Genomic DNA, 14,522 nt, shown 5'->3' with positions numbered 1-14,522 from the left:
CAGAAGTTAAGGTGAACACCTTAACTTGCAATTTCCATTCTTTTCAGAACATGATTGAAAATGCAAAGAATCTTAACTCTCATCCTAAACTGAAGGATTTTGGATTACTAAATAGTAGTATAGGCTGGAAAAGAACAGGGGGCAGGGAGAATTCGTGGTGGCTTAAAGCAAAATTTAAAAAAATGCAAACACAAAATAATGTCTACAGAAAGTAAATGAAGACTACACTAAATCTGAGATATTAATAGCAGCATTAGAACAAAAAAACCCCCAAAACACTGAACATTTCAGTTAAGGCTTCAATTCAATACACACTCACTTGGAAGAAAGTCTGATTGAAACTAATGGAACTTACTTCTAAGTAGGCATGCATAGAATGGATTGCACTATAAAGCCCCAAACCTTTAAAATTACAATACATAGGTAGGCAGTGATTTACATCAAAATCAAATTATCCTCTCAACTGCCCTCCAGCGATCCCATGCTGACAAAAAACAAAGATGGCATCCTTCAGGGGGGTTACTTATTGTGAACCTCTTCCAGCCAGCCTCTTGTGCTTCACCTGCCTTTCTCCAAGTCCAGCCCACCTTTTTCTCCTTAACTCCGCTTCTACAAGTGCTAGAGCTTAGCTTTTCAAAAGAGAGAGCGGAAGGAACAAACAAACATCAGGCCAATTAATGGACAAAATGAGTGTCCGGGGACATGTCTAAAATCTGGTAAATACCTGGCAATCGGGGAGGTGGCAACCTTAATGTTGATGCCTGATCACACGGATGCCCTACTTACGAAATTTCCCCGTCATGAAAAGGAGGAATTACACAGAGGGCCTCCATATGACCAGCGATCAGTGTGTATGCCTTTATAAAGTGTTTAGTAGACAGAAGGGAGCCTGTGTGCTCCTCCACCATCCATGGGCTACTACCATCAGTAATGTATGAACTAGACTATATTCGTTCTCCTCCATCACACAGGGATTGCTGCCAAAATGTATGAACCAGAACATAGGCTGATAAACATTGCCTGTTTTCAACTGAACATAGCTACTGGATGAAGGGACCAAATGACAAATCTGACACTGCCCTCAAAAGATGCAGGGTGGTATGACACAGGGAGATATTCTTCTTAGAATACATGGAGGTAACGCAGCAGGGCTCATCATCTAACCCTGTAATGTGCTCAAAATACATACTTTGCATGAGCATAATATGTATTATGTGCATAGGCGACATGTCACTGAACACTGATGCAGTACCTGCATAGTTTATCCATTTTTCAAATTTATGGTTCCTGCAGTACCTGTGACAACTATCTTACTTGTACAGGAAATACTACAAAAGCCTTGAATAACCAAAATGGATGGCCCTCCAGGTTCTCTCTTTCCTTGTTATAATATAGAATGAAAGCAAAATATAGTTCAACAAAATGCCACACTGACCTCCATTTTACTGAGCCAGCAATACTGAAACTTCAGCTGACTTCTTTAAAATTAGCAAAAGCCTGGGGCTTGTAGTTTTTTCCTGGTCATGGCTTAAACTGATCTATGAATCCTTGAGAAGGGCAAGCAAAGTGTAATTGCTGAAAGCTAATTTTCTTAAGTCTTTCATTAGCAAGAACATTTTGGCAGAAAATAAAGTGATAGATGAGACTTCAAAGTGGACTGGAACATCAATGTCCTAGTGTTAAGTATCCTGCCCTAATTGCAGTGCCAGTTTCACTGGACAGTTTTAGGTCTTCCAATTACTCTTTTATATTATTTTTAATAGCAAAAGCAAAAGGATTTATTGGCAAGGAACAGTAGCAACACATGCCCTGCTACGTTTTCTAATATTTCAAAGCTAAACATTGCTGCCAAGTGGACAATTGCTAAATGCAACAATGGAAGGCTTTCTTGAACATTCTTTCAGAGACTTCAGCCACTTCCCAGTACAGTTCTGCTGCATTTGTAACATCTTCTACAATATCCAGTTGTGTCCGGCCAGTTTCAGATGTAACACGAAACCAGAGTTAAACGGGGCAGAGGTTAAAATCTCCAATATGTCCGAATTCATGGAATCAGTTTTGCTGCAAAAGTGACCTGCGGTTTGCCCTGCCAAACTCCAATTTGTACCTTCAGTTTGCACAAAGGTTCTCTGCCAAGACCTCTGGTTTTGTCACCAAAGGGTTACGTCCGAACCTGGATGCTGCCATAAATAGTTTCGTGCCAATTTTCAAACTGCAGTCATAAAGGCGGGAGCGCAGACATGCCTGGGATCGTGCCTGCTCCATGCTTGTGCCATTTCTAGCTGGCTGCCTCTCCAAGCACCAGCCTCGCCCCCCCTGTCTCCGATCCAGCAATGCAGTTGCCCTGGCACCACATTCCATCCCAGGCTTGTCAGCCTGTCAAGTGGAATAGTTACACAGGGGCATTCCCTATAGCCACCCTGTCCCTTGCTCCCCATTCCTGACAAGTAGGATGGGCACTAAGTGCTTTGCTCTCTGAGAAAGAGAGCAAAGGGAAAGAGGGAAAGAGAGGAATGGGCATTGCTGACAGGATGGGCACTAAGTGCTTTGCTCTCTGAGAAAGAAGTGACAATGATGTATGTTCATAAGCACAAACACTCCAGGTGGCAACATAAGCAGGGTACCCCATCACATCACCAGGAGTGGAACACTTGGCATGTCTGTGTGCACACACACACGCGCATGCGCCTGGGGTCGGACTTAAAAGGCAGTCCCAAGCAGAGATTCTCAAGCAGCCAAGTTCTATATTTTTCACAGAAAGGTTGGGGAACGGGGACCCAGCACCTTCCGCTTGAGGGTCTGTGCACCCATGAGCACAGCCGGTCAACAGTGCTCCAGTCAGAGTGCCAGAGATGGCAGCAGAACAGAAGGAACATGCCAACCCAGGCTCAAGAGAATGTTATGCCATGGGGACACCACCTTACAACTCATGAGGAGGACCAGCAGAGGGGAGGGGAGAGAACTGCCGAGCAAAATCTCTAATAATACCTGATGACTAAACATCCCCTCCTCCCATTGAATGCTCTCTCATGAATGCACCAGGCCACTGGGGCTCTGTATTGAGCCAGTGTTGCTCTATTCCACGGGGACTGGTACCCTGGTGACTGCTCTCCTTGTCTTGGTGACTGCTGCCAAATAGCTGTCAGAGCATGCCCCCTGCCATACCGTCCACCCATATGGACATGTGCACCTTTACTTGCGCCACAAAACAGCAACCCCGCTCTCCTTGGGTCACTGGAAATCGGGGCTTCCCTCTACTGCGATTCCAAATGCTGGCAGCTCTGTATCTGGTGCCATGCCAGACTGAGCCCAGGAATTTTAAATGGGTTTTAAAGATCTTTCCACGCACCCAGTGTTCCCCCCTCCTGCCATGCACATAGCCCAGCTCTGAAACATGGATCACCAAAATCTCCTTTGGATGAGTGCAAGGCTTAATGGGGATGGTGGAGGGTGGTGCAGCTATTGTGTTCTATTTTTTACCATGGAGAATTGGGGGCTGGGGGCCCCTTTGGTAGGTTAGTCTGAAGGGAGATCTAGGGGGTCACAGCCACATGGTGAGCCCACTGGCAGCAAGCTTCCATTGGAGCAGGAGTGCAGTTTGGTCTGCATAGACTGCTTTGATGGGGTCATCCCACACAACATCCTAGGTCAGGGGTAGGGAACCTTGGCACTCCAGCTGTTGTTGAACTACAACTCCCATCATCCCCAGTCACAATTATTGTGGCTGGGGATGGTGGGAGTTGTAGTTCAAGAACAGCTGGAGTGCCAAGGTTCCCCACCCCTGTCCTAGGTCATGGTGGGACAGAACCCCCACCCCAGCATCCTTTGTCAGCCCTCATATACATATCCCCACCTAGGAAGGCTCCCAAGTTCACTTCCCTTTCCAGAGTAACAGGGAAATAGTGCCCCAATCAGCACCCCTCCCCCTAATCAGGGTTTAGGGCTCTTTGGGGGGCAGTGGTCCCATCGCTGTCAGAAGAAGTGCTGGCATGGCATATAAAGGGATTTAAATGCCCTTTCCCAGCTGAGGGTGGATGGTTCATGCCGAAAATGCATGATCACACTCAGCATGTCCCCTTTGAGACTGTGGCCAATTACAGCCGCTCAGTTGATGTGCTGACACTTTGCCCACATCTGGCCATGGAGCTTGCTGGGATTGGCCTCGGTGGCTAAGCAGCAAGGAGGGGCTCCCCTCTTAAACGTCTGCGGTGTGATTTACAGTTTAAAAGTGAAACCGCGGCTTCTCCATCCTCCATTTTTGAGTTACACCTGAATCTGGCCACAGTCCCTAAGGTTTGTAGGCTGCAATCCAAATAATTGCTTAACTAGTTCTGTGTGCCCATGGGGGGTTTGGGACATAACAACAACTTTATTTTTTAGTCGCCCCATAACAAATTGTTCTCTGGGCAGCTCACAACAGGCCCTTTGTTATGTCTTAGCATTAAAAAATATGAAATGAAAATGAACAACATTAAATCATAACAGACCAAAGGAGTGGGGAAGGAAATAGAAAATACAAAGCAATTTGAAAACTCTTTTAAAAACAGTTAAAAATCAAATTTGAAAATGGGATTTTCAGCTTCCCACATGCGACATTCTAAAACCTGAAGGGACCTTCCGAAACTGAAGGGACTTTCCAAAACATTTATGATTGACATGCAAGTCAGCCACTCAAAGAAAAATATGTGAATACTTATACTGCCCAAGTCCTTAGTCACACCTCACTCAGCTCCTTGGATTCCAGCCATAATAAAACATATGCTTTAGGTATTAGGCTTCCACAGTATTTCCAAGAGAACTATATTTTGTTGTGCTAAAGAATTCTGTGTACTAGACCATCCCTGAAGGTCATATCGACAGAAAAGAAACACCACTGCTAAGAGATCTGAAACCATGTTTCCCACATCAATGCAAAGCAAAGAAGTATTAAAGAGCTCTACATATCTAGTACTCACAGAAATGAAATCCTGCCAATAAGTACTGTGCAGGCTATGGTTCACATGTATAAGTTAGCTTATAAACCAGTCCAAAATGTTTTATATTGGTCATCAGAAAAGTCTAGTAAAATATCTTCATTTATGCTGCTGCAATTGATGCAATGGTCGGCCATGCAATTTTAGGGAGAGATTACTTCATTTCAGTTATTTTGGAACATGGGGACGGTTATTGAAGGCTTAACACAACACAATATCACATTTTCTTAATATTTGTATTTGCTGCCTTCTGTTCATGCCAACATTGGCTCTCGGCAGAGTCGCTTTTACCCCTGGACTTCCAGGCCGAGGTCCAGAGCTTCCACAACCCCCGGGGGCCCCTAAATCCTCTTTAGTCTGTCCTGGGTGGTGTGGTCGTCCATCCAAGAACGGTGATGCTTAATTTGCAGCGGGGGGGGGGGGGCTCCAAAGGCCTTTAGGTCCAGGCTCCAAAATTACCTAGGTGCACCTCTGGCTCTCAGTCCTTCAGATGTCCCAGAACACATCAGAAATACTGTGCACCCAATGATTGTAACAAGAGAATTTACAACTGGTGCATTCATCCCCTGCTGTATGAAATTACTCCCAACTAATCCTGAGGTTTACATTTTAGAGCTGATTCCCACACCCACTTTTTGTAGGTTGGTGGGGGGTGTGAGGATTTGAATTATATATAGAGAAATGAATAGGAAATGAAGCAGCTATCTGAATGTTGCATCACAGATGCAAATCCCAATTTAGGAGATCCAAAACACTCTTACAAGATTGTGTGTGGTGGTGTACTACATCCAGATATGAATGCTTAATGATGTTCACACTCAACCACACACTCCAGGGACTAAGGGAGGGTGTAAAGAGCTTGGCTTCAACTAAGGTTCTGTGCTAAGTCTGAACCTGCCCATACAATACTGAAGTTTAAATTCCACAAAATGCCCCTAAAGGACCCTTCCAGTTGTTACATAAGAACATGAGAAAAGCCCTGCTGGATCAGGTCCAAGGCCTATCTAGTCCAGATTCCTGTTTCACACAGTGGCCCACCAGGTGCCTCTGGGAAGCCCACAGGCAAGAGCTGAGGGCATGCCCTCTCTCCTGCTGTTGCTCCCCTGCAACTGGTATTTAGAGGGATCTTGCCTCTGAGGCTGGAGGTGGCCTATAGCCACCAGTCTAGTATCCATTGATAGACTTGTCCTCCATGAATTTATCTAAGCCCTTCCTAAAGCCATCCAGGCTGGTGGCTGTCAGCACATCTTGTGGCAAAGAATTCCACAGGTTAATTATGCATGGGGAAAAGTGCATCCTTTTATCAGTCCTAAATTTCTAGGCAATCATGGTATGACTCCTGGTTCTAGTGTTATGAGAAAGGGAGAAAAAATCCTCTCTTTCCACTCTCTCCATACCATGCATAAATTTTATAGACCTCTATCATGTCTCACCTCCGTCATTTTTCCCCAAACTAAAAAGCCCCAGGTGTTGTAGCCTTGCCTCATAAAGAAGGCGCTCTAGGCCCCTGTTCATCTTGGTTGCTCTCTTCTGCACCTTTTCCAGTTCTACAATGTCCTTTTTGAGATGTGGTGACCAAATTGTACACAGTACTTCAGGTGTGGCCGCACCATAGTTTTGTATAAGGGCATTATAATGTTAGCAGTTTTAGTTTCAGTCCTCTTCCTAATGATCCCTAGCATGGAATTGGCCTTTTTCACAGTTGCCACACATGGAGTTATTGCAAGCTACAATCATCCGAGCCCAGCCAGCAGTAACGACTCCTTTCCTCCTAGCAAATAACCACTCCTATGAGAATGGGCACATTTCCTCTTGGAAGGGCAGAGAAAGCCAGGGAGCAAAACAGTGTTTTACACTTCTCAAACTTGTCCTTCTCTGTGGGGACAGTTTGCAGGAAGGAGCTTTCCATGTTCTATATAAACAGAGCTCTTTTCTTTGCCACATGAGCAACATAAATCCATAGTCAGCTGTTGAGACTGTGCTGGGGAAAGCAGTTCTTCCTCTTGAACCCATGAAATTGGTATTACAGGATGACCTTGTTAATCTTGGGTCCAGCACTCATGGTTTTGGATAGTGAAACCCGGCCTCAAAATACATTTGTGTGTGGTGCGGGGGAGGTTCAAACCTGTGTATCTGCGGGTCACCATTTTGACTTCAACAGAGATTGGGAAACATTTTATGGTTCCTTTTAATCAAAAGACCACCCCCAAACCCAGAATTTATGGCCAGTTTTTCACTATTAAGGGGCACTGCTGCACCGCTGGGGACCCATGGAGCACAGTAGGCTACTTCCCCACATGTTTCTAGGGCCATTTTGCCCTCTTTTTGACATTTTCCTGACCTCAAGGAACCTAACCCATGCATTTCCATTGCCCCAATTATTCAGTATTCACGTTTTCCATAAACATGGTAGTAGCAGAGAACTGAACCCCCACAAATACTGAGGTTCTCCTGTATTCTGATTTGAGCATACATGGCTATGCCAATGCCCAGGGGTGGAGCCACCATTGGGCCAATGGATTCAAAGAACCCAGGATTGGGCCAATGGATTCAAAGAACCCTTGTGGCCCCGACCCCCCCCCCCCGCATCTGAACTCAGACACAGGAGTGCTGGTTTAGCTCCCAAGCGGGGGCCACGTGGCCCCTTCTGGAGCTAAACTAAGGCTGGCACTGCGATTGCAGCGCAGTAGGAGCAGCTCCTCCCTGCAGCGCCAACCTAAGTAGCTCCAGAAGGGGCTGTGTGGCCCCTTCAGGAGTTAAAAGGCTGGCGCTGCATCCGCAGCGCCAGCCTTAAGTTCCCAAAGGGGCCACACAGCCCTTTCGGGAGTTGAACTCCAACTCCAGAATGGAGCCTCAAGGCTCCGTTTGGGAGCCAGACCATGCCCTCTGTGTCTGACGTCAGACATGGGAGGCGGGGTCAGCAGGGCCGCCACCGGGGTCACACACGGGCTGCTGGCCAGGGGCGTAACTATAATAGAGCAAGGAGAGACCGTGCTTTGGGGCCGCCCCAGAGGCAAGTCACATGACTTACTCCCCCAGCCATGCACCCACCCAGGCTTCCTTCCGAAACTGATGTGAGTGTTAAGACCTGAAGCTACCAGAACAGCATGTCTTTCTCTAGTACCATTAAATGACTTGCATCGTCCGCAATTTACAAAACCACCACGGAATCCCTGCTTCAATCATAAATGAACTGAGTAACCTTGGTATGGTTATTCTCTCTCAGCCTAACCCATCTCATTTTGGTGAAGGTAAACTGTGGGGGTAGGGGTGGAATGTCACACACAGGATTTCCTCTAAGGGGTGAGCACGTGCGTGTGCCCACAAGTTTCTGGATGTCTGCTCAGTTAATTTTAGATCTCGCTCAGGTTGAATCAGGAAGGCCCCATTCTGAATGCATGTGCACACACACTGCCTTGATACTACCGCCCGGAACAAAACTCATTCCACACACAGATGAAAAAATTAGAGAGAACACTGGTCACACATCATGTACACCATCCTGAGCTCCTTGAATGAAGGGCATGTTGTACATGTGATAGCACAGAGAGACTCTCTGCAGAGAACCCCTACCTAGCTCTTCCTAGTGATTGTTTTGAATGAACCAGAAGATGGGCGAAGTGCCAATTACTCTCTTACCCAACCAATGCAATACATCATCAGTACTGTGGATCAATGCTTCACAGAAGTGTTGTGAGGTTCAACTTCAACAGTGGGCTACAGACATAACAAATACTTAAACACTTCATTTTCTCACAGGGTGGCTTACACTCTTAATCACTAGAGACTTAAAGGCATATTGCAGGACCAATGGACCATAGCTCTTCTTTTTTCTTTTGGCCTTCCTGGATGCCAGAGCATAAAAAATGCTTTGTTAAAGCAGTGAGAAGTTGAACAAGTATTATGAATGCTTGTCTGAATATAATCCCTCTACTTTAAAAAAGCACCACCAAAAGATGTTTGTTTAACAAAAGTCTAAAGATGATGAACATGAGTCATATAACCCTGCATGGTTTGTAATAAAAGTTAAGTGCAGCTTTTTTAAAAAACAGGAGAGTCAATGCTGCTGACAGGGGATCATTCAGAGCTGAACATCTGTCTTACTCCAACACACTCAAACCCTATGTCGGCACGTCCTTAACTACAAAGCAGCTCATGGTGCTGGGATGTTATGGCTGAGCTAGAGGAGAGCGGCTGCCTACCTACTTCAATAATTATTTCACAATTCAAGAACCTTCCAGCCAATCTTGTGCTATTCTTGATGGTTTCACAAATTAGGCTGTAAACTCCAAGCTGTGGATATCACAGAGAGAGGAACTTTAACTTGCATAAAGTGATTAACAGCAGAAGTAAGAAATCAAAAAGAATGGGCAGCAGGGATCAGATTGCAATCCTGCACATGGATGGGGAATTCACACAGTCCCTTTTGCCTTAGTCTTCCGTCTATTGCTCCAGTACAGATCTAGCAGGGCAACGTGAGCCCTTTGTCACATAGTCCAGTCCAGATCTGCAAATGTTTCAGAACATGAGTTTGTAAGGCCAAACAACAAGTTGCCTTGAACACAAAGCTGCCACCAACCTAACAACCCCCATGTTTCTCACACACAATGGCATCACGTTATTTGTCAACCTTAACAAAATTTTAATGAGATTTGGAGGAGGGGGTGCCCGCCATGTGGTTAAGGTAACACAGAGTGACATTTAAATTGGAATGGATACAGGCATATACATGAATGCTGGTGAGCGTAGCATCTCACCAACGTTCCTTGTTCTTTACATTAAGCCATGTGATAAAGCACAACTATTTTTTTTTTAACAGAAAGAACTTATAAGACCAGCAACACAACTTTCCACCTTAGTTTCTCCAGAGACCAGGACCATATTTGTAAGCAGCCATACACTGTAAGCTGAGATTTGAACCCACAACATTTAAGAGCATAATTGGATGCCATAGCCACGTCCAGCTCCTACAGTTATATACTGCATTGCCTTCAAGTCTGCAGACCTCAAAGTATAAGGGAGGAAATGGCAGAATTTTGATAGCTTCCAAATAACATATAGGATAACCCATGAGTGAACTGCAAAAAGCTAAAAGCAAGGCAGGATTTTAAACATGGCATTTTTTACTCATATTGGTACAACTAGTTCCCCTAAAACTGCAGGAACATTTGATACAGCTTTCTAGTACTGGTGTCTAATATAATTGAGCAGATAAGATGTCACCAGAATTAAGGGCATTTCTAAGAGGTGTTAAACTACACATTTTCATTTTTGATTCACAAACCTTGCACTTTAGCAAGTTTTCATCATTTAATACTTCACAAGAAGTAATGCACCGTGCCTCTTAAATTATGTATCTCAGAAGCTGTTTTTAAAAAGAGTGAGAGGGGGCTTCCAGGGCAACACTGGCTAGCGATCAATTTCTACAGAAGGAGCAATGGCAGCATTAACGCATATTTTGAAATATTAAACATATAAACTGTCAGATATACCCTTGCCCTAGAATATGACAGATGATTTTAAGACTGCAGATTTTATTGAGCAATACAGCTTTATTGTCAATTGAAGGAATTGTCCTGTGTACTCTCCTAAAGTGACAGCTTGAGCTTGCAAGTCTCAGCATAACAAATCAGATGTATTCCTCACTCATGGAGCACAGAAAATCTGATATATCAGGATGATATGCTTTGCTTGAGAGGAATATACTCTGCTTTTTATTATTTTCTGTTGCAATTGTATAGGTTTTTTCATTTTTAACTGTGATGTCAGCTGCCTTGAGCATCCCATTTGGAATGGAAAGGCAGTGTGTAATGTTAATAACTAAAAATACATACATACACACATACATACAATTCTGAAAACTATAGGAACATTTTGTGTGGCGTTTTAGGATGGTGTTTTGATTAAGCAGATACAGTGTAATGGAAATTAAAAGCACTTAATAGGTGCAAGATCACCCAATTTCACTTTTGGAAAATGATTCCTTAACTTTGCACTTTAAGAACATTTGGACCATTTAATATTTCACAAGGAAGAAACAATGCATTATGCCTTTTAAAATATGTAGAACACTACAACTGAACGAGGCTGTACCGCATTTCTCTATCAACATACAATCCATATCCTACCTGCAGTGTGAAGTGGTACAGCCCAGAAAGGGTTGCATTCTGTACTATTGTTCTGCACATTCAAATCAACTCTTAGTGTGCATTCAGCAAGTACACTTGACAGCACTGTGTTCTGTCTTCACTGCCGGGGCCTAGGTTTAGTGCTGTCTTGCTGGGAAGAACTTCACGTACTGAATTATAATACCAATAGGCAATGCATGAAGTTATTACATCAAAGCTCTTTGTCCTGTTAAGCACCTGGAGAGACTAGAAGCTGAAAAACCCATCTCACATTTTTACACCTTCATTTGACAATGAACTGAAATTAATACCCCAAGCCATTAGGTTTGAGCATGTAATATTGGCGTATGTATAACACTATAACATTACAGAGGAAAAATTCTCTGATTGACACTTTATGTGCCATTCAATCCATTCTTTGACGACCAATAGAGAGTCACCAGAAAATGTTATTTTACAACAGTGACACAGTTCAGTTCACTTTTATCATTACAAAAAAGAAAATGCTTGCTTGGGCAACACACAAATGGGACTTACGTAATTCTCCTACTTTCAGGATTTCACACAGCATCTTTGTTAATTCAATACTACTTCGACCAAACGGACATTCATGCTTGTCTTCTCGGCTGCTGTTTTCTAAGACAATCTGAAAAGAAATGGACCACCAACCAAAGTTAAAATACTGTTCTGTTTGGCAAGCATCATAAAAATACGAATTTGTTTCAGCCAGGATGAATGCCATTTCCAAAAATTACAGACATAGAATGGACTAACGTTGAAAACAGTGGCTGACATCCAGAGCAGCCTAATGTGGGTGGTGCTAATCCCTCTGGGTGAATGGGTGGTTCCATTTCAGTGCTGTGGGCTCACAGCGAACTGCAGGAAGTCTTGCATTACTGCTCAAGAGTGTTAATACTTCCAGGAGCTCACTGCACTCCAGAAGTACTCCTTAGACCAGAAATGCATCAACTGATTATCAGCAATGCGCTTCCAGTCTTAGTGCTTCCAGAGCATGGACGAGTTCCTCAAAGTATTTGCGCTCTTGCACAAAACCACCCTCATTTCTCTGTGCATCCACAAGAGTGCAGGGGGATTTGCACCACTCACATTAGGCTGCTGTAGATGTCAACCATTGTTTTCCTAGTTTGTCTCAGGCAAAACAACACTCTCACATTGTCCTATGAGAAGGGCAATAAGTAGGTCTATTTCCGTTGCGCTGACATTTTAAGAAAATATTGATGGTTTTCAAACTTACTTCCTTTAAGGAAACCTTTACACCTCATTTTTTCTGTTCAGGGCCCCCTGTGGATATGACACAAAACTCCTGCCCACTGCAGAGAATTCTGGGATGTACGCTACAGTGCATACTCAGTTGACACAGGCTGCCACTCAGGCCTGTTGGACCTAGTCGTTTCTGCCTGCAAGATCTGTATCCCCTAATATACCCATCACTCCCCTGTAAAGGTGCATTTACGGAAAGATAGTTAATTCTGTCCTTAATGGAACCCTTTGGTAATTTTCCAAGGAATATATATATTTTTAATTGATAGTTTAGAAGCAACTGGACTACTGCATAAAAAGGTATACAAACTCCTTGTGTTTGTTCTATGTGGACAGTTATGATATCACAGCCAGTCTTGGCTTGTTTCTAACCAATACTGGTAGCAGAAGACTTCTAAGCCTTGTAGAGAAAGGGTGGGCATGCATCATTAAGGCTGACTGTCGATGTATGAGGCCAAGGTTTAAGCTTGGCTTAATAGTAATGATTTGTTTTGTAGCTTTGGATAGAATAAACTGGGACTGGTGGATTTGGACATCACTACTATTTTTAAACCACAATTGGAAGTAGAATTCTTCCAACCCAAATGATTGTGGCAGGGTGGGGTGGGGGGGAGTACTTCCAAAGCTGACTGATCGTGTATGCAGCCAAAGTTTATTCTTGGCTCCATGTGTCGTCTGAACTGGCCCATTAAGCTTAAATATTTTTTTAAAAAATTGTCATGGACGGACCACCATCTGGTTAAGGTAGGATTTGCAGCTGCAACCCACCTCTGCAGGGGTGAAGGACCTATTAGGCTGGTCCAACTAAGAAGGTTATTGGATCCAATAGGATTCCAAGAAGGCTTGGAAGCATTTTAAGTTGGCTTCCAAGGATTCCAAGAAGGCTTGGAAAGGTTTCTATTCCAACAATGCTCTGGTGCAAACATGGAATAATGAACTCACTAGAGCAGTTGACACAATCGCTCCTAAGCATCCTCTCTGACCTGCTTCAAAATTAGTACCATGGTATTCAGAAGAACTAAAGGAGCTGAAGCAGCAAGGTAGACAATGAGAACACAAGTTGGGGAAGACTCGACACGAATCCGATAGATATAACACAGAGCACATTTGAAGATCTATGCTCTGGCAATATTGGTGGCAAATAAATGGTTCTTTTCTGACCTCATTGCTTCTGCAAGTTCACATTCAGCAGAGTTATCTAAGGTTGGGAGAGGGCTAGTATATGCCTGCTCTCTATCCCAACACAATCATATGGGTTGGAAGAATTCTACTTCCAATTGTGGTTTAAACACAGTAGTGATGTCCAAATCCACCAATCCCAGTTAATTCTATCTAAAGCTGAAACACAAATCATGATTATTAAGCCAAATGAACTTGAATTTGGACCCTTCAACCATCTGTCGTGGCGTTTTTAATGACTTGTGTGTGGATAACATATCATATTCAGTCTGAACTGGATTCCACACTTATTAAAGCATCTACCAGGGAGATGTCCAGCAACTCTAGATTGGATCACTTTCAGTTTGTGACCCTGAGATGTGGACAAGCTGCTTTGGACCCTTGCCTAACTTGGCTTATTTCATTTGTCAATAGTGCTATCATAGTGTACCAGTGTCTGGTACATATTATAAATGCTTCTTTGAGGGAGGGCAAGATGCCTCCTTGCCTTAAGGAGGCTATTAGACCTTACTTGAAGAAACCAGCACTGGATCCCTCAGCCAATTATAGACCTGTCTCAAATCTTCCATGGTTGGGCAAGGTGACTGAAAGGTTGATGGCCTCTCAGCTCCAGGCAGTCTTGGAGGAAACAGATCATTTAGACCCATTTCAAACTGACTTTCGGGCAGGCTATGGGGTTGAGACTACCTTTGTTGGCCTGATGGATGATCTCGAATTGGGTTTTGACAGAGGGAGTGTGACTCTGTTGATCCTTCTGGATCTCTCAGCTGCTTTTGATGCCATCGACCATGGCATCCTTCTGGGTTGCCTGAGGGAGTTGGGTTTGGGTGGCACTGTTTTACCATGGTTCCATTTCTAACTCTCTGGCAGATTCCAGGTAGTGTCACTTGGAGACAGTTGCTCTGCAAAGTGGGAGTTAATGTATGGAATTCCACAAGGCTCCATACTGTCTCCAGTGCTT

General features: G+C 44.0%; 1 protein-coding gene across 5 annotated transcripts in view; it reads right to left on the bottom strand.

Moving 5' to 3' along the window:
- Positions 1 to 14,522, bottom strand: part of ELMO1 (engulfment and cell motility 1) — a 459,005-nt gene that overhangs the window by 196,305 nt on the left and 248,178 nt on the right. For all 5 annotated transcript variants that reach the window (XM_053260714.1, XM_053260710.1, XM_053260713.1 and 2 more), the window contains one exon: positions 11,639 to 11,747. In XM_053260714.1, coding sequence (XP_053116689.1) covers positions 11,639 to 11,747 — 109 coding nt within the window. The remainder of the gene's footprint in view (positions 1 to 11,638; positions 11,748 to 14,522) is intronic.

This window comes from Hemicordylus capensis, chromosome 6 (assembly GCF_027244095.1).
Source record: "Hemicordylus capensis ecotype Gifberg chromosome 6, rHemCap1.1.pri, whole genome shotgun sequence".
NCBI lineage: Eukaryota > Metazoa > Chordata > Lepidosauria > Squamata > Cordylidae > Hemicordylus > Hemicordylus capensis.
Note: the sequence above shows the minus strand (reverse complement) of the source record. Positions and strands in the feature narration are given on the sequence as shown.